The following is a 25,838-nucleotide window of genomic DNA, read 5'->3' on the forward strand; positions in this document are numbered from 1 at the left end:
TTTTAAATTGTAAGACATTTCCAGGGGCAGATGTGGACTCTGACCACAATCTATTGGTTATGACCTGTAGATTAAAACTGAAGAAACTGCAAAAAGGTAGGAATTTAAGGAGATGGGACCTGGATAAATTGAAAGAACTAGAGGTTGTAGAGAGTTTCAGGGAGAGCATAAGGGAACAATTGACAAGAATGGCGGAAAGAAATAGAGTAGAAGAAGAATGGGTAGCTTTGAGGGATGAAACAGTGAAGGCAGCAGAGGATCAAGTAGGTAAAAAGACGAGGGCTAGCAGAAATCCTTGGGTAACAGAAGAAATATTGAATTTAATTGATGAAAGGAGAAATTATAAAAATGCAGTAAATGAAGCAGGCAAAAAGGAATACAAACCTCTCAAAAATGAGATCGACAGGAAGAGCAAAATGGCTAAGCAGGGATAGCTAGAGGACAAATGTAAGGATGTAGAGGCTTATCTCACTAGGGGTAAGATAGATACTGCCTACAGGAAAATTAAAGAGACCTTTGGAGAAAAGAGAACCACTTGTATGAATATCAAGAGGTCAGATGGAAACCCAGTTCTAAGCAAAGAAGGGAAAGCAGAAAGGTGGAAAGAGTATATAGAGGGTCTATACAAGGGCGATGTTCTTGAGGACAATATTATGGAAATGGAACAGGATGTAGATGAAGATGAAATGGGAGATATGATACTGCGTGAAGAGTTCGACAGAGCACTGAAAGACCTGAGTCGAAACAAAGCCCCGGGAGTAGACAACATTCCATCAGAACTACTGACAGCCTTGAGAGAGCCAGTCCCGACAAAACTCTACCATCTGGTGAGCAAGATGTATGAGACAGGCGAAATACCCTCAGACTTCAAGAAGAATATAATAATTCCAATCCCAAAGAAAGTAGGTGTTGACAGATGTGAAAATTACCGAACTATCAGTTTAATAAGTCACAGCTGCAAAATACTAACGCGAATTCTTTACAGACGAATGGAAAAACTAGTAGCAGCCGACCTCGGGGAAGATCAGTTTGGATTCCGCAGAAATGTAGGAACACGTGAGGCAATACTGACCCTACGACTTATCTTAGAAGATAGATTAAGAAAAGGCAAACCTACGTTTCTAGCATTTGTAGACTTAGAGAAAGCTTTTGACAATGTTGACTGGAATACTCTCTTTCAAATTCTGAAGGTGGCAGAGGTAAAATACAGGCAGCGAAAACTATTTACAATTTTTACAGAAAGCAGATGGCAGTTATAAGAGTCGAGGAGTATGAAATGGAAGCAGTGGTTGGGAAGGGAGTGAGACAGGGTTGTAGCCTCTCCCCGATGTTATTCAATCTTTATATTGAGAAAGCAGTGAAGGAAACAAAAAAAATTGTATTAGGTATTAAAATCCATGGAGAAGAAATAAAAACTTTGAGGTTCGCCGATGACATTGTAATTCTGTCAGAGACAGCAAAGGACTTTGAAGAGCAGTTGAACGGAATGGCCAGTGTATTGAAAGGAGGATTTAAGATGTACATCAACAAAAGCAAAACGAGGGTAATGGAATACAGTCGAATTAAGTCGGGTGATGCTGAGGGAATTAGATTACGAAATGAGACACTTAAAGTAGTAAAGGAGTTTTGCTATTTAGGGAGCAAAATAACTGATGATGGTCGAAGTAAAGAGGATATAAAATGTGTATTGGCAATGGCAAGGAAAGCATTTCTGAAGAAGAGAAATTTGTTAACATCGAGTATAGGTTCAAGAGTAAGGAAGTCGTTTCTGAAAGTATTTGTATGGAGTGTAGTAATGTATGGAAATGAAACATGGACGATAAATATTTTAGACAAGAAGAGAATAGAATCTTTCGAAATGTGGTGCTACAGAAGAATGCTGAAGTTTAGATGGGTAGATCACATAACTAATGAGGAAGTGTTGAATAGGATTGGGGAGAAGAGAAGTTTGTTGCACAATTTGACTAGAAGAAGGGATCGGTTGGTAGGACATGTTCTGAGGCATCAAGGGATCGCCAATTTAGTATTGGAGGGCAGCGTGGAGGGTAAAAATCGTAGAGGGAGACCAAGAGACGAATACACTAAGCAGATTCAGAAGGATATAGGTTGCAGTAGGTACTGGGAGATGAAGAAGCTTGCACAGGATAGAGTAGCATGGAGAGCTGAATCAAACCAGTCTCAGGACTGAAGACCACAACAACAACAACAACAACAACAACAGCAGTCTTTGAATCCTCGGCTGTGTTTTAGTCGGCTGGTGACAGCAAAAATATGGTAAAAAGCCATTTTTGGAGGCTTTTCGAGGGAGCGACCATGAACTAATGGTGCTCCATAAATCCTATCAAGCCCACAATAGACCACATCAAATGCAAAAAGAAGTAACCGATTTTTTGCCTTTGCTTAAACAGGAAGAAGAGTATACAATTCATAGTGACACTAAGGCGATCCTTCTGTTGGGATACAAATGGTCCCTATGCCAAGGGATATCTAAAACACTTGACCATATCTTTTTATCACCAATAGAGCCCGAAATTTGTGCACCGAAAGTTCCGTTTTTATGTGCAGCATTTTGGAACGTACAAGTATTAGGAACGCATGCTGTCGCACGCGTACCGATATGCAAAGGAACAGCACTCATTGATAAAAAGAATTCATCTAAGTAGCCGCTATCTTTAGACTTATTTAAGATAAATGTACGTTAGTAAATCATTCAAAGAGATGACGAAGAACGCGCAGTTACCTGGGAGTGAAGACAGTCACGAAAGCGACACACCAATCATTGTTTCTTATTGGGAAAGCTGTTCTTGTAGAAAACTGTATCAAGCTCAAGAGAATATAACTTAGTTACGAATATGTATCTTATGAATTGTGAATAAATATGGGGATGAAAAAAATTCATCTCTTACTATTTTTAATAAAGTTATTTTATTAATTTCCATTGTAACTTGTATTTGAAACTATATCATGCCAAAAATCAACAAAAAGGTTGTCGCCATCGGATGTAGAGGGGAAGGATCAAATCAAAGAGGAGAGAGGACATTCAGGTGAAGATGAAGTCGCGCAATGTGTCCAAAGACATCATCTGACAAGAAATGGGTTGTGATGTTCTTTATTTCTGTATACAAATCCATATATTTCGTTGCTTATGACTATCTCCACATCTAAAAAGCTGTTCTGCTTTTAATTATGAAACAAATGCCGATGTCATTTTGATTGTTAGTGCGTTTATACGTAAATCCCTGCAGCTCAGCAATACGCATACTGATTTATCAATGTCGTCGGAAATCATATATGCAGCAGCACAGATCTGAGGCCATAATAATGATGATGGACGCGCACTGGCTGTTTACATGATGTCACGGGGTGAGTGACTGTAATCCGAAGTAAAGCAGCTTGCACGTATACAGGTCGTCGCACCCAACTCTGCCACCTCATATATTTCCGAAACGAAATTAAGTGTGAAAAATACAAATATCCAGCGATGGTTCTATGCCAGGGGCTCACATAATATGCAGGAAAGCAAATTCATAAATGTAAACAAATATCACTTTCAACAAAAATGCACATGTACGTCTTTTTCTACGGAGATGAAAACTAGACGCACGATTAGTGACGACAGACTGTTTTCACAATTGTCAATGTCATACCTTCTGAAACACGTAGACTTTAAAAGATGACAACTGTGACCCAGTTTGTGCCGTAATGCGCAGAGTAAGTATTGCCTTTAAAAGGCTTCAGGATAGTGCAAACAACCCGCATCATGACATTATTTAAAATGTAAGTGTTCCAGAAGGTGTAAGATTTTGAACATTGAAACCATGTCTGCCATCACTAGCTTTACCTCTAGTTTACATCGGGGTAGAAAAAAGCATACACCGGCCACTCAAAAAAACGTAACTTCTTTTTAAAATTAATGTTTATTTACTTATAGGGCATTGTGCATTCCTTCCCCCTTTGTGTGAGCCCTTGACATTAGTGCATCCCTGGCCAATAGCTTTTTTAGCACTGTGTTTCATTTCGGAACAGCCTAATATATATATATATATATATATATATATATATATATATATATATATATATATGATTGCAGCCTCGCTACTACTGCAGGCCATCGCAAGTGCCACTTTGGTCTCAAAGATCCAGCCAAGTTATCACAAGATACATACACCACTGAGTGCTCGTTACATGTTCTGAAACCTGTGACATAATGTGCTCCTCCATGTCTGAGTAATGTTGGTAGCTTTTATGGGTATTTGTGTAATTCAGTATTAATCTCTGTAACTTCTTTCGTGTAGCCAGATTCTACATATACAGGGTGATTCCGTGATCATGTTACAGACTTTCAGGGATAATGGAGAACGGTAAATGTATTAGTCTGAGGTAAGAGACCCTGCTCTAAAATGCTTACCTTAAGAGCTATGAGCACTCGTTCACCTTCTGTACTGTGAAACACATTTCTTCTACTGAAAGCTGTTTGAGTTTCCAAATTTCTGGAGGGGGTACTACGGACCAAAACAAGAAAAAAACTCCAGTAAATATGGGCTGTAAAATGTAATTGTTCAGTAGGCGAGGTGAGTTCCGTGGTAGGAAATGTGAATATGTCCTCATAGCTTGCACTTTAGACCCATGTTTACTGGAGAAATTTTTCTTGGTTTGGTCCATACTACCTCCACTCAAAATATGCAAGGCAAAGAGCTTGCAGTATCAGAGGTCCACTGTCAAAGGTAACAAAACTATTTTCTCTTATAACTTTCGACCTCGTCGTTTCCAGACTAGGGACCCTTGCCTCAAATTGATCCATTTACGCATCATCCCTGAAGGTACGTAACATTATCACGGAATCATCCTGCAATAAAGTATTTTCAGAACTAACGAAGTCTGACAATGTCGAACTGGAGCACATGATCTATCTAGAAAGCTATTTTTTTTATTCACTGTTGTCTGCCGGCCGGAGTGGCCGAGCGGCTCTAGGCGCTTCATTCTGGAACCGCACGATGGATGTGTGTGATGTCCTTAGGTTAGTTAGGTTTAAGTAGATCTAAGTTCTATGGGACTGATGACCTCCGATGTTAAGTCCCATAGTGCTCAGAGCCATTTGAACCATTTTTTTCACTGTTGTCTCGATCACATAGAACGGGCTTACAATAGTTTAACGTTTTCGCGCCTTAGAAGGCATCGTCAGAACCAGTATTTTGACATAAAGTGCAAGATGGGCGTTAGGTGACTCCCAGACGTGTTACTTTTGTAATAAGTTATTGGTTCTGATAATTTATTGTAAGAGTCGAAACCTGTAAACTGTTAAGTCACAAGTTCACCCACTACCATCATGACAGTTATAAATAGAAACGTCTTTTCAGCATTACGTTAAATTTAGAATAATATCAACGCAACATCAGTAACTGTAAGTCAGTTTGCTTTTAATATAAATTTTTAAAACACACGCAGTGTTTGATTGTAAAATGTAAGATGTTTCAATTAATAAAATGTTCCGGGCTAATATGCCGTGGTCGAATGGATTTCACATTAAAACCCAACGTTTCGTCCTCATCTGAGGACATTTTTCAAGGGAAATCATAGCTTCCTTGAATGTCCGATTCATACCCTGGCTCGCTAATGACTACAGCAAAATTCCACTTCCGCCTGAGTCAGCGCAGTGGCGTGACGTCACATGGTTTGAATAAGTAAGGCCAATTGGCCTTGTCGACTGCCGTCGTCCGCTGTTGCTGTCACCTCGTGAAGGAAGACTGATACACATCTTTATAGCACCGGAATCCAGATGTCACTCACTTTCACGCTTTCCTCCTTCTTATTCAGGTTCCTACTGTGTTCTACAATCTCTATGGTTTCTTTATATAGTCTTTCATGGTATCTGCTTATGGCGGCCAGTAATTGAGCCCTATCAAAATGAATGTGGTGGTCTCCTGGCGGGAAACCATGTTCCACAACAGCTGATCTGTCAACCTCTCCTGCGATTGCCTTTGAGGACTTCTAGCCGTTTTTTGACCGTTCCTTTTGTAGTACCTCACGTACACCTCCCCACAACTACATGGATTCCTTAAAAACTTATAATAATAGTCCAAATCACATACATATACAGAAATTAAAATATGACTTATGGTTTCAGTGCAAGCATGCTCAGAACATGCTCTTATGAGACGCAAGTTGAACAAATACAGCATGTATCAGTAATGATGGCTTGGTTCAAATGGCTCTGAGCACTATGGGACTTAACTTCTAAGGTCATCAGTCCACTAGAACTTAGAACTACTTAAACCTAACTAACCTAAGGACATCACACACATCCATGCCCGAGGCTACCAGTAATGATCATGATATGCAATGGTGCAATATACTGTATGACATAGTTATTTACTAGTAAATCTAGTTTTTGTTCAGCTTGCCTCTCATATGAGCAAGATCTGAGGGTGGTTTCACTGACAACTGAAACTAGTCTAGTCATCATATTTCAATTTCTACATATGTACCGGGTGGTTATAATTAAACTTTCCCTATTCAACACGATATAACACGGAAACAAATTACCGTACGAGTACCAAACTTGGTAGCATTAATGTCCAGATTACGGGGTGCATGATTTCCATACGTCACAGCGCCACTGACCAGTTCCAACTATGGCCGGTAAGTGCCGTGACTAGTCATCGTGATTCATAGTCTCACACACTTGACCACTCGCAATGCACTTGTTCATATGTCAACATGAGCTTGGACAAAACGAGCAGGGCATTATTGGTGAAGTTCCGGTATTATCAAAGCAGCGGTAATGCTGCAACTGCACTTCGAGAATATCGCCGGATTACGGAAGGGTCATCTTTCGCCACCTGTTGCGTGGAGCATGATGAAGTTCGTATCAACTGGAGAACTGGGCGTCGCTCCGAGAAGAGGCCGACGACCGGTTGCACCACAGGTGGTTGATGAAATCCCTGTTGCTATGGCAGACAACGCTGTGCGCTATTCCCGATCGTCAGGCAGTGCGCGTGTTGTGTCATGACAGTGGTCCACTGTACAGAAAGTGCTTCGAAGCTTTCTTAAATAGTATCCATACAAGATCCATATCGTACAGCAGCTTGCACCACAGGACACACAACGACGTGTTGACTTCGATTTCCACTTTCTCGCAAGGACTGAAGTTGTTGAGAGCTGGTCGTGGACCATCCTATGGACAGACGAAGCTCAGTTTTGTCTTTTTTTTTTTTTAGGTGAATACACAGAACTGCCGTGTGTGGGGATCCTCTGTATGGTGAACGTGTCACCATATGGTGCGGCTTCACATCGTCATTGGCCCATTCTTCTTTGAAATGGTTGGTGCTCAAGGACCAGAGACGTGCAGTGTGACTGGCCAGGGTTACTGTGATATGCTTCGCCAGCATGTCATACCCGCCTTACAGGAGAGAGACTCATTGAACTCAACAGTTTTACTGCAAGATGCTCATCGCTCGTGAAGTTCACCTGCTTCTCCGAAACACATCTGGAAACGATCGAATTATCAGTTGATCGTTTCCAAATGCTTGGCCAGCAGAATCGCCTGATCTCACTCCTTTTGATTTTTGGTTGTGGGGCTACCTGAAGGACAGGGTTTACAAGGGGAACATTCACACTCATACTGATCTGAAGCGCAGCATATCAAGAGACGGAGCCAGCATCACTACAGACAAGCTTCGTTCTGCGGTGCAGACGAAATTCTGCACTTTCAGACTTCTGGACACTGATGGGCTCGATACTGGGCCCCTTTAGTAGCAGTAATAGTACGGGTTTGTAATAGTGTAATGTACCGTAGCAGCACATTAAAAGTCGTAACACGCCTCGGAGTACGAGTGGGTGGGATACTTTAAACTGTCTTCTCGTTCCGTGACCGTGCGCCCTGTCCACACCACGTACCTGATAATCCCGCGACGGTCGTATTGTCCTGCTCCACAGTGCTGTTGGCTTGCCTGCAATTATCTATTGAAATATGCAAGCGGGTTTAGGGGAGCCACTCAACGTTAAAACACAACACTGTCCTATGGCTGGTATGAACATCTATATTCTGAGACGATATGGAAACCACAGGTTGCACTGTTTACACTCTAAATCGTAAATCTTTATCCCAATTAACAATCTTGATGATTAACAGTCCAAAATATCATTCGGACGAGCGTATGCGTAACCGACACGACACGGGTGATTGTTGATGATGCTGAAGCCGAAAAATCGAAAGAAAGTTCTTACGCTCGTCACACATACAGGTACCTGGTAACAGTCCTCCTTGTCACTAGGAATGATATAACACTGGTCGTAAAGTTATTTTTCAGTTCTCAGTTCTCACTTGTACGAGCGTGCGCGTAACCGTCGCGGGGCGGCTGATTGTTGATAATGCGGAAACGCGATGATCGAACGCACGTCCTCACGCTCGCTACAAGACACTAGCACTTGACTGCACTCTTTTATGGTAACTAATTTCTAGTGATTCACATCAGTTCATTCTGGGAGACCGAACACGGCGCGGATGATTGATACTGTGCGACACGCAACTAGAGGATACACAAAATTCGTTATCGGCGGCACTGCTCGTTTTTAATTACACGTTGACGCACTTTTCCTCTGAATTACTTCCTTATTTAATCACTTTACTGTAATAGCACTTGTAGCAACACTTCAACCTCCATACTAACAATGCTTCTTACATGAAGAGCTACACACTACACAACATAACAGTTTCGTATCCTGTGTTCGACTCTCTAGACGCGGCTGCCCACAAAGATACTCCCCAACTAAACCAGCGATATGACAGTACTCTCACAAAGTGTTTCAACTGAACTAATTCTACATTACTTCTCTTCTCCATATCCTTGAAATTCATGCTACAAAATTTTGTCCTCGTGCAGCAATTAGTTTCCTTGTTATAACGTGTTAAATAGTGAAAGTTTAATTATAACCACACGATACAAGATCTACGAAATAAAGAGATTTTTGAAAAAAGGATTTTTTTTAAACTGTAAGTAATGCTTTCAGCTGAACCAAAATTTTAGGGCAAAGGCAACTGGCTCTCCCAGTTTGGTGTCTGACTGTTGAAATAAATGCAGGAAGGCAAAAATGTCGTTCTCAATTGATCTCTGGGACCGTGGGGTGACCTCATTGTTCAGAGGCATTGGATGCAGGGACCTGCCCAGCAATCAAGAGCCGCTGAGAGGGTCACTTCCTGAATTCCGCAAAACTGCCCTATCCAAAAGGAGGCTCTCCTGAGAATCACAGACGGCCTTCTGCCGACAAAAGAGGCCATAGACACGTTTCGGCGACACGCCATTGCAGCACGATGAATGCAAGGCTGCCTTTTCAAGCACATTGCTACAATATGCTCACTGACATAACTGTGAAAATAGCTAGGAAACAGAATTAATATCAGACGGTGATATGTGACAGTGACATCACGTCATTACAGTAGCATCTTACAGTTTATGAAGGATTAAAAAAGGGTTATTTACAAAAGTAAACTTACACATTCCAAATTAACTAAATTTGGAAGCAACTGTTTTAAAATACAGAAATGAATTGATACTATATTTGTATAAAATTGTATGGACTGTTACTAGCAGAACGTGGAATGTGACACATTTCACTGTTCCAGGAAAAATGTAAAATATGAAATATGAGGGAGGAAATTTGCAAGACATGGATTCTGTGAAATGTTGTTTAGAAGCTGCAGCATTATACTTTTTTGGATGTATAATATGCAGGATAAAATTGATTGCGGCTCATATTTGCATTTTTATGCTGAAATGCTGAAAAAAGTTAGTGTGCATGGAGTGCCATTTGAGTACAATGATCCTATGTTCGCATGCCTATAGATAAAAAATGATATCTCGCCTTTTCGGATTCACGTTACCTTTGTCTGGCCCCTGATTGCTGCACCTGAACTTCACGGCAAATCGCACAAAGTTCATCTCCACTGTCACTGTCTTTACTCGTCTACTGAGAAACTTCACTCCATAGTTCTGAGTGAAATTACAAACATTTTGAGTTTGGTTTACGAACCTTTCCTGTTGCGTTTTAAACCAGGTTTTGAAATTGCTGCTCTACCTCTCATCCAGCTATTGACCATAACTCTTGTTACAGTTAGAATATGCAGCCACTACCAACTGAGTATGGAGTCGTTCGAGGTAAGGTATTGACTTCCCTCAATGTAACACGCAAGATTTGTGGAACTGACGAAAGATCCGATTAGGGAAAGAGGCCAAGCCAGCTGTATTTATTCCCTACTGTGGAGCAACGACTAGGAACGTAGAACGCGTGCTGAAGAGGCATAGACTGAGACCAGTGTTTCGCCCCGACCCTGGGATACAAGACATGTTACACCCCATTGAAGTCAACATATGTATTCGGGTTCCTGGCGTGTATGGTGTCCATTGTGAATATGGTAGCATTTACACAGCACGAACACTTCCCACTGTCACTAAGCGTTGTGCAGAGCACTCACAACGTGTTAAACAAGAGTAACATAAGAAGTAGGCCATGGCTGAACGTTGTCTAGAAAACGGAAATGAAATGCAGTTTGGAAAGAACAGAGCGCTGGCTCAAACGTCATCATCTTGCGATTCTGTCACGGAAGAAGCGGCCGAAATTAGAATATACAGCAACAACTTTAACAGGACCAGGAGTACAGACTTAGTAGGGCTTAGGGGTCAGCTTCGGTTATCGAGCGAAAGCAAAGACGGAGGCTTTGAAGCTTAGGGGGAAGCAGGAGTGGCAAACGTCTCTCTTCATGCCGCTTGACGTTACTCGATTCCGCAGTGGGAAGTAGCTGTTATTTGCTGCCCGACACGCGTCACATGCGTCACTTCACTTCACCCCCCTCTGAAAAGGTCCAGTTCCTGCTGTTCCACCTATCTGAGAAGAAAACCGTGCCAGCCCCGGCAGTCAGCGATTTTAAGTCCTGATGACGGTGGCGGAAGCAGGTATCGAAAGCTCGAGTGTTTTATTCGAAGTGACGCGGCTTGTAAACCGATAAGATTTTATTGAAGCATACCACTGTGAAAGACTCTGAGGACACAATGTACTTATCACATACTGTAGGATTATGAGTAATAAGTTACTGACAGTAGCAGCACCACTTTAACCGTCCTTTACAGAAATTGTGTTACAGAATGTGAAATGCAATAGTCTTCGTCAAGTTGAGCACCACAGCTGAACTAATACTAATTTCAGTGGTTAGTGAGAACAGTCGCAGCTGTATTACCACACATTTATTGTGTTACTACTAGTTTTGTTCGTAGAACATCTTCAGGTTGCCGAATTGTGCTAAAGTCATGATGTAAATGGTACGGTTGTCGTATGCAATGTTAAAGACCAAACCCAAAAATAATGATCACAAACATTCCGTCGACCACTTGGCAGAAGTATGGTGAGCAGACACGGTATGCTGCGTGCAGAATGCTACTGATGTTGCCATGACATATTAAATAGAAGCCATTTTTATTTTGCGTTGAACAGTACATGACACAAAATATTAAAGCGTGTAACCCATTACAAATTTAATATTCCTCTCCAGAAATCCATCCGTTCCTTGAGCATGTCTTGACGTGTCACAAATTCCAGTTTCATATCAAGATAGTTGGTGGCATTGGCCGTCAACCTTTCCCAGACCATTGGATTTCCAGAAGGCGCAGGCTCCCTGGAAGACAAAATTAACGGTTTTGTGATACACTGTGCGTAATTGCTACAATAACGCTGATAACAGTGAACGGCAACTTAAAACTTAATTTTTAAGCGTTTGGGAAATGACTCGATTTGGTTGGTGTTTGAGAAAATTAATTAAATAAATAAATCTGATTTTTCACAGATTTGGTAGAAATGACAAAATCTTCCAAAGCTCGAACGAATAAAGACGATGCCTCCAAAGATGATGCTTGGATGTCTCGGTAGTGCTGCATACCAGTGAACGGCGCTGCGATTAGTAAGCGTCGTCTGCACGTGGCAGCTAAGTGACGTCTGAAAGGAAGGCAGTGGTAGTGCAGAAAGCTGTGACAGACACACAGTAAAGTGTCATATTCATCGGATGAGCAGTCCGTCAGAAGTCATTCGATGGTTAAATGCTTGACTTCCTGTTCTTTATAAACTGTTTCAGACTACCAGGCCCACGTTCAGGAGATTTAACCGAGGCCTGCCAAAGTGGCATACGTATGCAAGTACAAAAATTATTCTGCCTGACACATCTGAAGGCGCCAGAAGAGAAAGAAGAAACGAAATGGAATTTTACAGTCCAAGAGTACTTTCTTTGGGTCATCAGTCTTCCGACGGGTTGCGTGCGCCCCGCTCTAACCTCATCATGAATCCTATGTCCCCAATTATTTGCTGGACATATTCTAATATCTGTCTTCCTAAACTGCGTTTACTGTCTACACCTCAGTCTAGTCCATGGTGGTTATTCCGTGATGTCTTAACACATGTTCTGTCAACCTGTCCTCTCTTTTTGTCAGTTTATATATACCGAGATTCACATATAAGGAGAGCTCGGCTCTATGAGGCCACTTATCAGCATAACGATGCTCCCTCCATGGTCCAGGTGTTTGCACTGATTGTGCAGATAAGGATATCATAATTGTCTTAACTGGTCTTTGATATCCTGGAGCTGGTCTCCGACAAATGGTCCAGAATAACACGGAATGGTCAGGGATTCCATTATTTACTCTCGGACGGCATGCGCAGATGCGTCCACTGTCACATCCGAATGGCGCATAAATTCGGATAGTGCATGAAATGACCGGACGCAAAATGGAGACCCACCATGGATGCTGATAACGCTTTCTCGGACCAGCACGTGGTGACTATTTAACAGTGACTATTTAACAACCGACACCGTTCACGCCACTTATGTGCCTTACTAGGCCACTCTCTGGTGGCAGTTCTACCTGTCACAGAGAACTGCAGCCGTAATCATTCACCCACCCGCCAAAGGTGCGCAGGTGTACGAAGTTACATTGACGTCTGACTTTTATCGGTGGTGCTTAACTTTTTATTCATACAGTGTATATCAATTAGTTGGTGGTAACATTACAAGTGCGTCTAATCGACACTCTTTTCAAGCTGTAATTGGCTGCTAAAGCTAAGTTTTAATGACGTACTTACCCGTATTTTGGGAGATTTGTCCACAGTGTTGTCAACTGATTTGACACTTTCCCATCGTCGGAATTAGGGTCTGTGTCTGGTTTAAATAAGCCACCCGCAAACAGAAACGTTGTTTCACCAGCATGTATCATACCTGGAAGTAGATTAATGTAGATGAGCGCTAGTAGATATAGTTGAAGTGTATTGTAATTTTTATTTTCTTTTTTTGGCATTGCAAGGAAAAATGGGGACGGTTTGCAAGTCGAATGACATTTTAAAGCCAAAAACAATATGCAGCACTAATTGTTTAGAAAGGGAATTGTGAACGTGACATTTAAAAGTTGCAAGAACTTCTCTGTAACCAAGCTAGGTAGTACATTCAGTGGAACATACAACGAAAAGTACGTCCCATTTATTTATTATAGAAGCATTGAGATTAATCTCTCAATATATCTGGAATGGCGGTAACATTAACAACAAAAAGGGAATTCCACTGTTAAATGCAGAGGAGAGAGCGGATAGATGGAAAGAGTACACATAAGGCGTCTATGAGGGGAAAGGCTTGTCCGATGACGTGACAGAAGAAGAAACGGGAGACGTTATAGAAGATGTAGGGAATCCAGTATTAGAATTTAAAAGAGCATTAAAAGTCTTAAGATCAAATAAGGCAGAGGGGATAGATAGAATTCTATCAGAATTTCTAAAATCATTGCGCGAAATTATAACAAAACGACTATTTACATTTGTGTATAGAGCGTATGAGACTGCCGATATACCATCAGATTTACGGAGAAATATCATCCACACAATCCCGAAGATAGCAAGAGCCGACAAGTGCGAGAAATATCGGACACTTAGTTTAACAGCTGCCTTAAACTAGAAATAAATAACAACAAAATTTTACATTTCGATCGGAACATCTACTGGTAAGATAGACTGGACACGAGTGACATGGGCACATTCATTATTCTGAAAAAAAAATCAACAATCTTTAAAAAGACATGTACAGAATCTGAACGCGATGTAATAAGGATGAGGAAAAGAATAAGTAAGCCTAAGAAGTTTCGGTGCTATGTTAAAACAGAAAGAGGATCGTAGCCGTCAGTCCAGTCCCTCTGACCATAATGGCTCTGAAAGAGAGGATGACAGAAAAAACTGAAGTACGTCTTTCTCAAAAATGTTTTCACAGAGGAGTAGTTCCGCCTTTAATCTGTCACACGAACGGAAAAATGATTGAAATTGTAATTGATGACACAAAGATTTCAAAGCAACTGTAATTGTATCAACAAAGGAAAGTACAATGCACTGACGGTATACCAGTTCGATGCTACATAGAGTATGCTAAGGAGTTTGCCCCTCTTCTAGCAGCTGTGTACTGCAGATCTATAGGGGACTGACGCCGGTCAGAAGTAAAATTTTGAAATATGTTTTACACTGTCGTATTGCGAGACCGCAATCAACATACGTTCCAAAAACAGCGATCATTTGAAACTCAGCTCGCTCTGTTCGTACTCAAGACCCAGAAAGCACTAGATACAGACGCCCCAACAGATGCCACGTTGCTTGACATCCGGAAGAAGTTCGGTACAGTTCCACACTGCCATCTAATGAACAAAATACGGGTATACGGAATATCACACCAATAGTGTGGCTGGATTGAAGAGTTTCTGGAAAACAGAACGCAGCATGTCATTGTAAACGGAGAGAAGTGTGATGTACTGATAAACCGCACAAGAAGAGTTTGCGACTGGTGGTACCAGAAGTACCGTGGACGTCCATGCGCAGCGGTAACGTCGCTGCGCGGAAACCAGTCCCGCTGGCCGCGAGAATCAAGGCTTGGAACAGCAGCGCCAACAGTTAAGACAGACGCACGCTTAGGTGACCGTTGTAATATTTCTGGCTTATTCAGCCATCATATTAGGCTCCAGGAAGCTATTTCCAGGGCAGTAGAGATGCAAGGAGCATAGAGATGACGCAATGTGGGATGAGGTACCGGTGACAGATGTTAGATTCGGTACCATTCCCGTGAGAAAGACCGCCTCCATGATGCTGCTGCTCTGTGATTGGCTGCTGTGTTCGGCGGTAGGGCGCCAAAACGTTAAAGTATAGTTGCTATTATTAATTAAACCTGTCATCCAAATTACTTCATTTTTTTAAATAAACATCTCTCAACAGCCAGCTATCAGTCATTTCAAAATTATTAAATCGAAGTATTACTAAAACAAAAGACTGACGATATTACTGCCGATGCACTTCGGTGGCGTTCGGGTCACGCCTTGCTGGCTTGGCGCGCGAAGTGTCTCGGGCAGTCCGGCTCTGCAGTTCTGACCGTTCTAGTAGACAGACATGTTGTCTGTTACAGCAGTATTTGTTTCTTGCAACTTTATTTACTACAGTTCCGACCGTCGCTAGGTACAGACGTGTTGTCTGTGGCAGGATGTATTTTTTGTTATTTTAGCCAGATATAATGACTGTGGAAAGATATGTTCAATACGTTGTGATCAAGAATAGTTTGTCGTCTCTATATCAATAAAAACGCGAGTGGCACCCCTAATGAGTTATAGTTTATTCGTAGCAGCAGTTCCTTGCGAAGTTAATTTCAGCCTCTAGAAAAAGAATCCACGACCTGCGTACTGTTTTCTGCGCTGGGAACATCATCATCATGAAGACAGCAGGTTAGTGAAGTGTACAAGAACTTATGTATTCCACACAGTGCAGTGGAAACTACTAGGCATCTCACGTGTACTGCATGCACAGTTCAAATGCGCTCAGTGACACGTCATCTGCAGTAATTCGGAGGAGGTAAAGAAGGATGAAAGTATTAACACTATCTCACTTTTATTCCTTTTTTCTTGCCGTACCGTGCGCGAGCAGAAGTTGTCAGGGAGTTCATGCAGAACAGTCGTTCTGTCTTCACGTCATCAAGTCGTCGAATGAGATAGAAACAGCGGCAGATAAACAGACAGTGGTTAGCCTTCAGCAGAAACAGACCGGTGAATAGAATCGTCCTGTATGGAGAGAGAACGCCTGCCTAGAGATTTACCTAAGAACTGTTAGTCTGGAACTGTTCTCTGAACAGTACATCAAGACAGAAGATTAGTTTTCTTCGACTTCAGTTCATGGGGCATTATTTAGTTTGTGTTCATGGAACTGTAGTCAACGTAGGGCAGATGAGCTAAACCTACATTAAATAACTGCTGCAACCAGCGTGACCAAAGTTGTGTATTACTATTCACTATTCTGTGTTACTTTCATTGTGTGTGTGTGTGTGTGTGTGTGTTCTGTCCTAGAACCGTCGTATCCGTCCTACTAAGGCGCCTTTATTAGCCTTTTTCAGCGGCAGCGAGACTTTCATCAAACTGGATGCCCCCAGCCACAACAAGATGTCTTAAGACATAATAGTAACTTCGCTCGTACCACGAGGGAGTGTTATGCGACCATTACTTTTCATAGTATATACAAATTCCCTACTACATAACGTCGAAGGATCCATGATGCTTTTGTGGCTGATGCTGTTGTATACGGAGAGTTTGCAACGCTAGAAAATTGTAACGAAACCCCGGAAGACCTGCAGAGGACCGACGCTTGGTGCATTGGCAACCGACATGCAATGTAAGCAAATACAGCATATTGCGAATACATAGACAGAAACATCCTTAGATGTATGAGTATATGAAAGTAAAACAGTCACTGGAACCAGTTACTCCGATAAAATATCTTGGTGTATGCGTACAGAGTGATTTGAAATGTGTCAACCATATACAATTAATCACTATTAAGGCAGATGACAGAGAGTCATTGGAAGAATCCACAGGAATTTTAGTTCATCAACATAGAAAATAGCTTACAAAACACTCTTCCGAGCAATATTGGTATATTGCTCATCAGTCTGCGTCAGCACTGAGTCAGGAAATAGGGAAGACTCAAAGCAGAGCAGCACGTTTCAAGTTCATTTAGTAAGCACTAAAGCGAAACGGGTGTGGCAGACGCTGCAAGAAAGGCGTTCTGTACCAGGGTATGGTCTACAGTTAAAATCCCAGAAGAATCAGCCAATATATTGCCTGCTCCTACGTATGTTTGAAAAGATAAAATTAGAGGGACTGGAGCAAACGTGGAGGCTTACCAGCAATCGCTCTTCCCGCGAACCATACGCGACTGGAGCAGAGAAAGGAGGGAGGGACACCGACACACAGAGTATCCTCCCCCACACACTGTAAGGTGGCTTGCTAAATATAAATGTAGATGTACAAGAATATATAGGGTCATTCACAAAGATATAAATACAGTTGGTGGTGGAGTATTTATTGCCTTGTGGCGAAATTGAAGTAGATAGTTCATGTGAAATAGTATGGGTAGAGGTTATACCTGACAATCGGACTAAACTATTATTTGCATCGTTTTACCGACCCCCCCCCCCCCCCCCCGACTCAGAAGACATAGTTGCTGAACAGTTCAATGAAAACTTGAGTCTCATTTCAATTAAGTACCCCACTCATACAATTATAGTCCGTGGTGACTTCAATCTACCCTCGATATGCTGGAAAAATTATACGTTTAAAGCTGGCGGCAGGCGTAAAACATCATCCGAAATTGTACTGAATGCTTTCTCAGAAAATTATTTTGTTGAGTTTGTGAGCCCACTCGAAGCGTAAATTGTTGCGAAAGCATACTTGACCTCTTAGCAACAAATAATCCTGCACAAATAGTGAGTTTCGTCACGAATACAGGGATTAGCGACCACAAGACAGTTGCTGCTAGGCTGAATACCGTAACACCTACAACCATCAAAAAGAAACGCAAAGTATATGTATTTAAAAAAGCTGATAAAAATGCTCTTAATGCCTTCTTAAGAGACAGTCTTCACTCCTTCAGATCTGATCATGTAAATGTAAAAAAGTCGTGGAATGTATTCAAAGGGATAGTATCGACAGCATTTGAGAGATATATACCACATAAATTAGTAAGTAATGGTACTGATCCCCCATAGTACACAAAACGGGTCCGATCGCTGTTGCAGGAACAGCGAAAAAAGCATGGCACTTTTAAAAGAACGCAAAATCTCCAAGATTGGCAAAGTTTTACAGAAGTACGAAATATGGGTCGTACTTCAATGCGAGATGATTTTAATAATTTCCACAACGAAATTCTGCCTAGAAATCTGGCAGAAAACCCAAAGAAATTCTGGTCATACATAAAGCACACCAGTGGCAAGACGCACTGCGTGATAACAACGGTGAAGTCACTGATGACAGTGCCATTAAAGCAGGGTTATTAAACACGGTTTTCCGAAACTCCTTCGCCAAAGAAGTAGGATATCCTCGGTGTAACAAAGCAGCTTAAATCACTTAATAAAGACAAGGCCTCCGGTCCAGATTCTATACCAGTCAGGTTCCTCTCAGAGTATGCTGATAAAATAGCTCCGTATTTAGCAGTTATATACAACCACTCGGCCACAGAAAGATACGTGCCAAATGACTGGAAAATAGCTCAAGTCACACCAATACCCAAAAAGGGAAGTAGGAGTAATCCGCTGAATTACAGGCCTATATCACTGACGTCGATTTGCAATAGGGTTTTAGAACATATACCGTATTCGAACATTATAAAGTACCTCGAAAAAATGATTTATTGACATATAGTCAGCACGGATTCAGAAAATATCGTTCTTGTGAAACACAACTAGCTCTTTATACTCATGAAGTAATAAGTACTATCGACAGGGGATGTCCAATTGATTCCATATTTTTAGCCTTCCAGAAGGCTTTCGACACCGTTCCTCACAAGCGCCTTCTAATCAAACTACGTGCCTACGGAGTATCGCTTCAGTTGTGCAACTGGATTCGTGATTTCCTGCCAGAAAGACTCAAATGGCTCTGAGCACTATGGGACTTAACTTCTGAGGTCATCAGTCCCCTAGAACTTAGAACTACTTAAACCTAACCTAAGGACATCACACACACCGATGCCCGAGGCAGGATTCAAACCTGCGACCACAGCAGCCGCGCTGTTCCAGACAATAGCGCCTAGAACCTCCCGGTCACACCGGCTGGCCCTGTCAGAAAGGTCACAGTTCGTAGTAATAGACGTAAAGTCATCGAGTGTAACAGAAGTAATATCCAGTGTTCCCCAAGGAAGTGTTATAGGCCCTCTATTGTTCCTGGTCTAGATTAACGACATAGGAAACAATCTGAGTAGCCGTCTTAGATTGTTTGCAGATGATGCTGTCATTTATCGTCTTGTAAAGTCATCAGATGATCAAAACGACTTGCTAAATGGTTTAGATAGGATATCTGTATGGTTCGAAAAGTGGCAATTGACCCTGAAAAAAGAAAGTGCGAAGTTATTCACATGAGCACTAAAAGAAATGAGCTAAATTTCGATTACGCGATATGTCACACAAATCTAAGGGCTGTAAATTCAACTAAATACTTGGGGATTACAACTACAAATAACCTAAATTGGAACGATCACATAGATAATATTGTGGGTAGAGCAAACCAAAGACTGCGATTCGTTGGCAGAACACTTAGAAGGTGCAACAGGTCTACCAAAGAGACTGCTTACACTGCGCTTGTCCGCCCTATTCTGTAGTACTGCTGTGCGGTGTGGGATCCGCATCAGGTGGGACTGACGGATGACATCGATAAAGTTCAAAGAAGGGCAGCTTGTTTTGTATTATCGCGAAAGAGGGGAGATAGTGTCACAGACATGATACGTGAATTGGAATGGCAATCATTAAAACAAAGGCGTTTTTCGTTGCTACGGGATCTTCTCATGAAATTTCAATCAGCAGTTTTCTCCTCCGATTGCGAAAACATTCTGCTGGCACCCACCTGCATAGGGAGAAATGATCATCACGATAAAATAAGAGAAATCAGGGCTCGCACGGAAAAATTTAAGTGCTCGTTTTTCCCGCGTGCCGTTCGAGAGTGGACCGGTAGAGAGACAGCATGAATGTGGTTCATTGAACCCTCTGCCAGGCACTTTATTGTGAATAGCAGAGTAATCACGTAGATGTAAATGTAGATGTAGATGTAGATATGCAGATAATTTAATATGTTATTCTACAAGTAAAACTACAGGAAAAAGTTCATATAAACATAGGTCCGCAAATGTTTAGTTACGGAGTTACGGATAATAAAAGATTTTGCCTAAAATTGAGCAACTTCGCTATTATGAAGCCATCGCAAAACTGTACGTGGTTAAAATAAAGCACGATTTCCATTTATTCTGTTGTTGGTCCGGTGAATCCAACAAAACGTGTCCCAGATGTGTATCTGCTGTAGTTTTCCAGAACATCCAGAGAAGCAAAGATTATTATACAAGTAAATTTGTTTCATTTACATTAAGTATGTAGGACCTTTTGTGTCATTGTTGGCAATCGTTAGTGAGCTGTTTCAGTCGTTATCTGACCTAAAATCAGTTTTTTTTCTGTATTGTTTAGTGAAAGAACATAGCAACAGTGTACAAATTGAAATCACATAGTAACTGTTGTATTGTAGTTTGTAGACTATTTATGAAATAGGGACGCCTTTCAAATTTACGACAGAGGAGTACGCTAATGTGGTGTTATTTATTGCAAATGTGATGGTAATGCTACGGCAGCAGTTAACGAATATCGCGTCGTTATCCAACTCGGAGGTTTCCGATTGCACGCACCATTAGCGGAGTATTTCGATAGTTACGGGAGACAGGTTCTCTTCTAGTGTTCATAATCACTATGAGCGCTCGATACGTGAAGACGATGTTGAGAATATTATGGATGCTGTGTAACGTAGCTCGAGTACCAGTACACACCGTATCTCTTAACGATTAGGCATTTCACACACTAAGGTATGGCGTACACTGAAGTACAATAATCTGTATCCGTACCATAAACAAATAGAGTTGTCCAACTTGTTAAATACTAATGGTGGTTACACAAATACGTTTTATTTAGTGATGAGGCACAGTTTACTCGACATGATATACACAGTTTATATAACGAGCACATATGGTCTGAAGCAAACCCACGTGCAACAGTGCAACGCGATTTCCAGCAGCGATTTACCATAAATGTGTGGTGTAGTGTAATCAACACGCACTTTATTGGACCATTCGTTTTCCCGGGACGTCTAACTGGTGAAACGTGCTTACAATTCCTTCAAGAAGAAATGCCCTCTTGCTCGAAGATGTTCCACTTGCTACGCGATTGAAAATGTATTTTCAACATGACGACGCGCCACCACACTTCACCAACGCCGTTACTACACATTTAAATGAACATTGTCCCTAGAAATGGACTGGTCGTGGTGCTACATGACTGTGGCCATCCAGATCGCCCTATTTAACACTAATGGATTTTTATGTGTGATGATGGATGAAAGACATAGTTTATAAGGACATAGTCAATACATGTGAGGCATTACTTGCTCGCATTATGAAAGCAACATACAAAATTAAGAACAACCCCATGAAACTGGAACGAGCATAAAAATCTGTTCATAATCGTGCAGCTAAATGCATTGAATATATTGTGAAACTGTATGTACACAGTACAACTTCCTTAACACTGAGCTTTGTTTTTTACGGTTTAACATGAATTCACGTGTGCTATGGCATTAATTAAAGCAAATTCTCTGACACATTCACACAGTTTCAGCTAACGTTATTACCATCATTTACTCAAAATTAAATTCTCTACAACTTCTGTTGAAAATTTTGTGCCATTGTATGGAATTTAAAAACCAAATTGGGCTAAGTAGTTAATAAATTAAAAATTTTACGAAACTATGTCTTTGCTTATCTGGATGTTCTGTAAAACTACTGCAGATGCACGTCTGGAACATGTTTTATTGGATTGCCGGGCGCTGTGGCTGAGCGGCTCTAGACGCTTGAGTCCCGAACCGCGCTGGTGCTGCGGTCGCAGGTTCGAATCCAGCCTCAGGCATGGATGTGTGTGATGTCCTTAGGTTAGTTAGGTTTAAGTAGCTCTAAGTCTAGGGGACTGAGAACCTCAGATGTTAAGTCACATAGTGCTTAGAGCGATTTCAACCATTTTTATTAGATTCAACGGATCAATAACAACAAAATAAATGGAAATCGTGCTTTGCTTTAACCTCATTTTTTCTTTAGTTTTACTTGTAGAATAACATATTAAGATATTTTCATATCTTCATGAATCGCCCTATGTACTCTGACGGAGGTTATTTAGCGGTACCATTCGATAACTACTTTAACTTGCGGCAACTTAAATCAGACTGGTACCTTCTCGACTTAAACTAAGTTAGTTTAAGTTGGATTAAATAGTGTGTAAGCTTAGGAACTGATGACCTCAGCAGTTTGGTCACATAAGATTTTACTACAAAAAAAGAAAAAAAAGACGCAAGTGCGATAGAAGTATAGTGTCACAAAAAGCTTGTCTGGTGAGTGTACCGTCTTCAAAGATTTGGCACTCAATACGCTCATGCAGTATCATAACTCGCCACACCATAACACCTATTCAATTATAGCCCACTTTGTCCTGATTGAGATGTTATGATGTCTCAAAACAATCCTGTGTAAACGCAGAATTATTGAAAAGCTCGTTTACAAAACGCTTCCTCCTGCATAAAGGTGAAAGAAGTACTTCGTTAAGTTTTGATGAACATATACCTGATTGACTTTTCCTTGATCTTTTGGAAACAGCCGAATTGAAAAGTATTGCTTCGTTGTGTCTGCACCCGCAAACTACGAACTATTCACAGCCATTTGATACAGCGTTCTCCATATCAGCAACTCTTGTTGTTACGTAACTCACAGAGAATTGATGAAAGGTTACCCGGAGAAGGAAGCTAGGATGTTTGCACTTTAGTGAACTATTAACACAGTGCTAGGGGAAGTCATCGAATCTGAGGTCAGTATGTGTTTATTCTGTCAAAAAGTTTCATAGTTTTATTTAGATACTGTGTTTGAGATAAGTCGCTTTTGTCCCCGGAGTCTTTCGCGACGGCATACATGAATAAAACGTTCTCGGTTTTCCAGCCACGTCAGTTAGAATAAAATCCTCGGGCTTTCAATGGCTATCTCCTCCATCGTCATCAGGAGTTCACTGACTGCTGGGGCTCGCCAAGGATCTCCAGTGGGGGATGACTTCAAGCCGTGTGTTTACGGAGTGTCCAGCCTTGCGGCTTCTCCTCCCGAGTCTGAGTTGGTGAGAGAGAAGGACTTCGCGGTATGTTTGTCTTCTGGGCGATTCGACTGCCAGGGCAGTTGAGTTGGTGAGAGAGAAGGACTTCGCGGTATGTTTGTCTTCTGGGCGATTCGACTGCCAGGGCAGTTGAGTTGGTGAGAGAGAAGGACTTCGCGGTATGTTTGTCTTCTGGGCGATCCGACTGTCGGGCGGTTTTTTTTTTCTTTGTTGTCATTTTGCACCTCATACAAGGTGGGCTGGCAGGGGAAAAATGTTACTCCGCTCTTCAGCCACAAGCACTACGATAAAAGAGAAAACCAATGAAGACAAAAAAGTAACATAATGGTGGTTAAAAAACAGTAGATACAATAATTAAAAAACATGAAGCCGTTCACACGCAACGAAAAACAAGAAAACTGTCGGCACTGTGCACAAACACTGATGATTTAGATGACACACGTGAACGAAGGAGCGTGGGCAGCGAAAAACACTGAATCACAAACACGACGGCACACACAAAAACCTGATGGCGATGATCTCTGGTGCGCGAATGCCCACTGAACGTGTGCGAGTCCGGGGACCTGTCAAGAGGGTAAGAAAGTGGTATAGAGGGGAGAGCAGAGATTCCAATGGCAGAGGAGATGGTGGGAGGAATGAAGGTATGGGGGTATGGGAAGCCCAGGGGAGGAGGGGTGAGGAGGGGAGAGGAAGGGAGGAGGGAGGGAAGGGAGAGAGAAGGGAGGGATGGTGCCCTAAGGAAAAAATACAGGAAGTGGGAGGGGAGGACCAAAGTTGATAGGAGGGGTAGATGGAGTGGAGGAGGGCATCATCAGGGAGGGGGAGCTGGCAGAAGCCACCTTGGGAGAGGGTAAGGAAAGTGGAGAGATGGAGAGCAGGTGGAATGTGGAAATATAGGCGCAGCAGCGGACGGGGGCGGAAGAGGATGTGACAGACAAGCGGGTGAGGGGGATCTAGTTTACAGGAGATGTAGAGGAACCGTATCCATTCGAGAAAAGAAGGAGGTGGGGAAACGGAACAGAATAAGGTCGTACAGGATCTGCATGGGGGAGGGGAGACGGATGTGATAGGCGAGGCAAAGAGCATGGCGTTCAAGGATTTGAAAGGATTTGTAAAAGGTAGGAGGGGTGGAGACCCAGGCAGGTGGGCGTAGCAGAGGATAGGGCGGATGAGGAATTTGTAGGTGTGGAGGATGGTGGAGGGGTCCAGACACCATGCACGGCCAGAAAAGAGCTTGAGGAGATGGAGTCAGGAGCTTGCCTTGGCTTGGATTGTCCGGAGATGAGGGGTCCAGGAGAGGCGACATTCAAGGGTGACGCCAAGGTATGTAAGGGTGGGGGTGAGGGCGATAGGACAGCCATAGATGGTGACATAGAATTCGAGGAGGTGAAGGAACGGGTGGTTTTGCCTACAATGATCGCCTGGGTTTTGGAAGGAATGGAGTTAAGCAACCACTAATTGCACCAAGTTGTGAACCGGTTGAGATGGGATTGGAGAAGGTGTTGGGAGCGCTGCAGGGTGGGGGAAAGGGCAAGGAAGGCGGTGTCATCGGCGTGCTGGAGAAGGTGGATGGGGGATGAAGGAGGCGGCATGTCCGCCATATACAAAAGGTACAGAAGAGGGGAGAGGACGGAACCTTGGGGCACACCAGCGGAGGGGAAAGACATGTAGGAATCCATGTTATGGATGGTAACGTAGGAAGGACGTTGGAAAAGAAAGGACCCAATCAGACGGACGTAGTTGATAGGAAGGGTGAAGGTTGGAGCTCAAGGAGGAGACCAGAATGCCACACATGGTCATAGGCGCGTTCGGGGTCGAGGGAGAGGAAGATAGTGGAGTGACGGGAATTGAGCTGTTCAGAGAGGAGATGAGTCAGGTGAAGGAGAAGTTCGTCAGTAGAGAAGGACGGCCGAAAGTCACACTGGGTAATGGGAAGGAGTTAGTGCTGGCGGAGATGCTGGTGGATGCTTTGGGTATGGATGGATTCCAGGACCTTGCCGAAGACTGAGGTAAGGCTGATGGGACGGTAGGAGGAGACAGCGGATGGCGGTTTGTCGGGGTTAAGGAACATAAGGATGCAGGAGCTTTTCCACAGGTCGGGGTAGTAGCCGGTGGACAGGACAATATTATAAAGCCTGGTCAGTGTGGAGAGGAAGGAAGCAGGAGCTTCACGAACGTGGCAATAGGTGACACGATAGTGACCGGGAACAGTGTTGCATCTCGTGCGAAGTGTAGCGATGATATCCTGAGTAGTGGTGGGGGCACTGAGTTCGGTGTGTGCAATGTTGTCTAAGTACTGGAAACCAGGAGCGAGGGGAGGGACAGAGGTGTCAGTTCGATCGCGGACATTTGGGAAGACAGAGTAATTGAACTGGGGATGGTCTGGGATGGTAAAGACATCAGAGAGGTAGGAGGCAAAGTGATTGGCCTTACTAAGGTTGTCAGGGAAGGGTTTATTATCATGAAGGAGATGGTAGTAGAGGGAGGAGTTGGATCTGGTAAGGCGGCGGAAGGCTGACCAGTACGTGGACGAGTTGATAGGAAGTGTAGCATTAAGACGGGTGCATGTCTG

The 25,838-nt window shown here is 42.5% G+C and overlaps 1 protein-coding gene across 1 annotated transcript in view; it reads right to left on the reverse strand.

Moving 5' to 3' along the window:
• Window positions 1–11,517: 11,517 nt before the first annotated feature.
• Window positions 11,518–25,838, reverse strand: part of LOC124805657 (venom carboxylesterase-6-like) — a 64,465-nt gene continuing 50,144 nt past the window's right edge. Inside the window, exons 9-10 of the mRNA XM_047266224.1 lie at window positions 13,120–13,252; window positions 11,518–11,665 (exon numbers count right to left, since the gene is read on the reverse strand). Of these exons, the coding sequence (XP_047122180.1) occupies window positions 11,518–11,665; window positions 13,120–13,252 (281 nt within the window). The remainder of the gene's footprint in view (window positions 11,666–13,119; window positions 13,253–25,838) is intronic.

Source organism: Schistocerca piceifrons, chromosome 7, assembly GCF_021461385.2.
Source record: "Schistocerca piceifrons isolate TAMUIC-IGC-003096 chromosome 7, iqSchPice1.1, whole genome shotgun sequence".
NCBI classification, from domain to species: Eukaryota; Metazoa; Arthropoda; class Insecta; order Orthoptera; family Acrididae; genus Schistocerca; species Schistocerca piceifrons.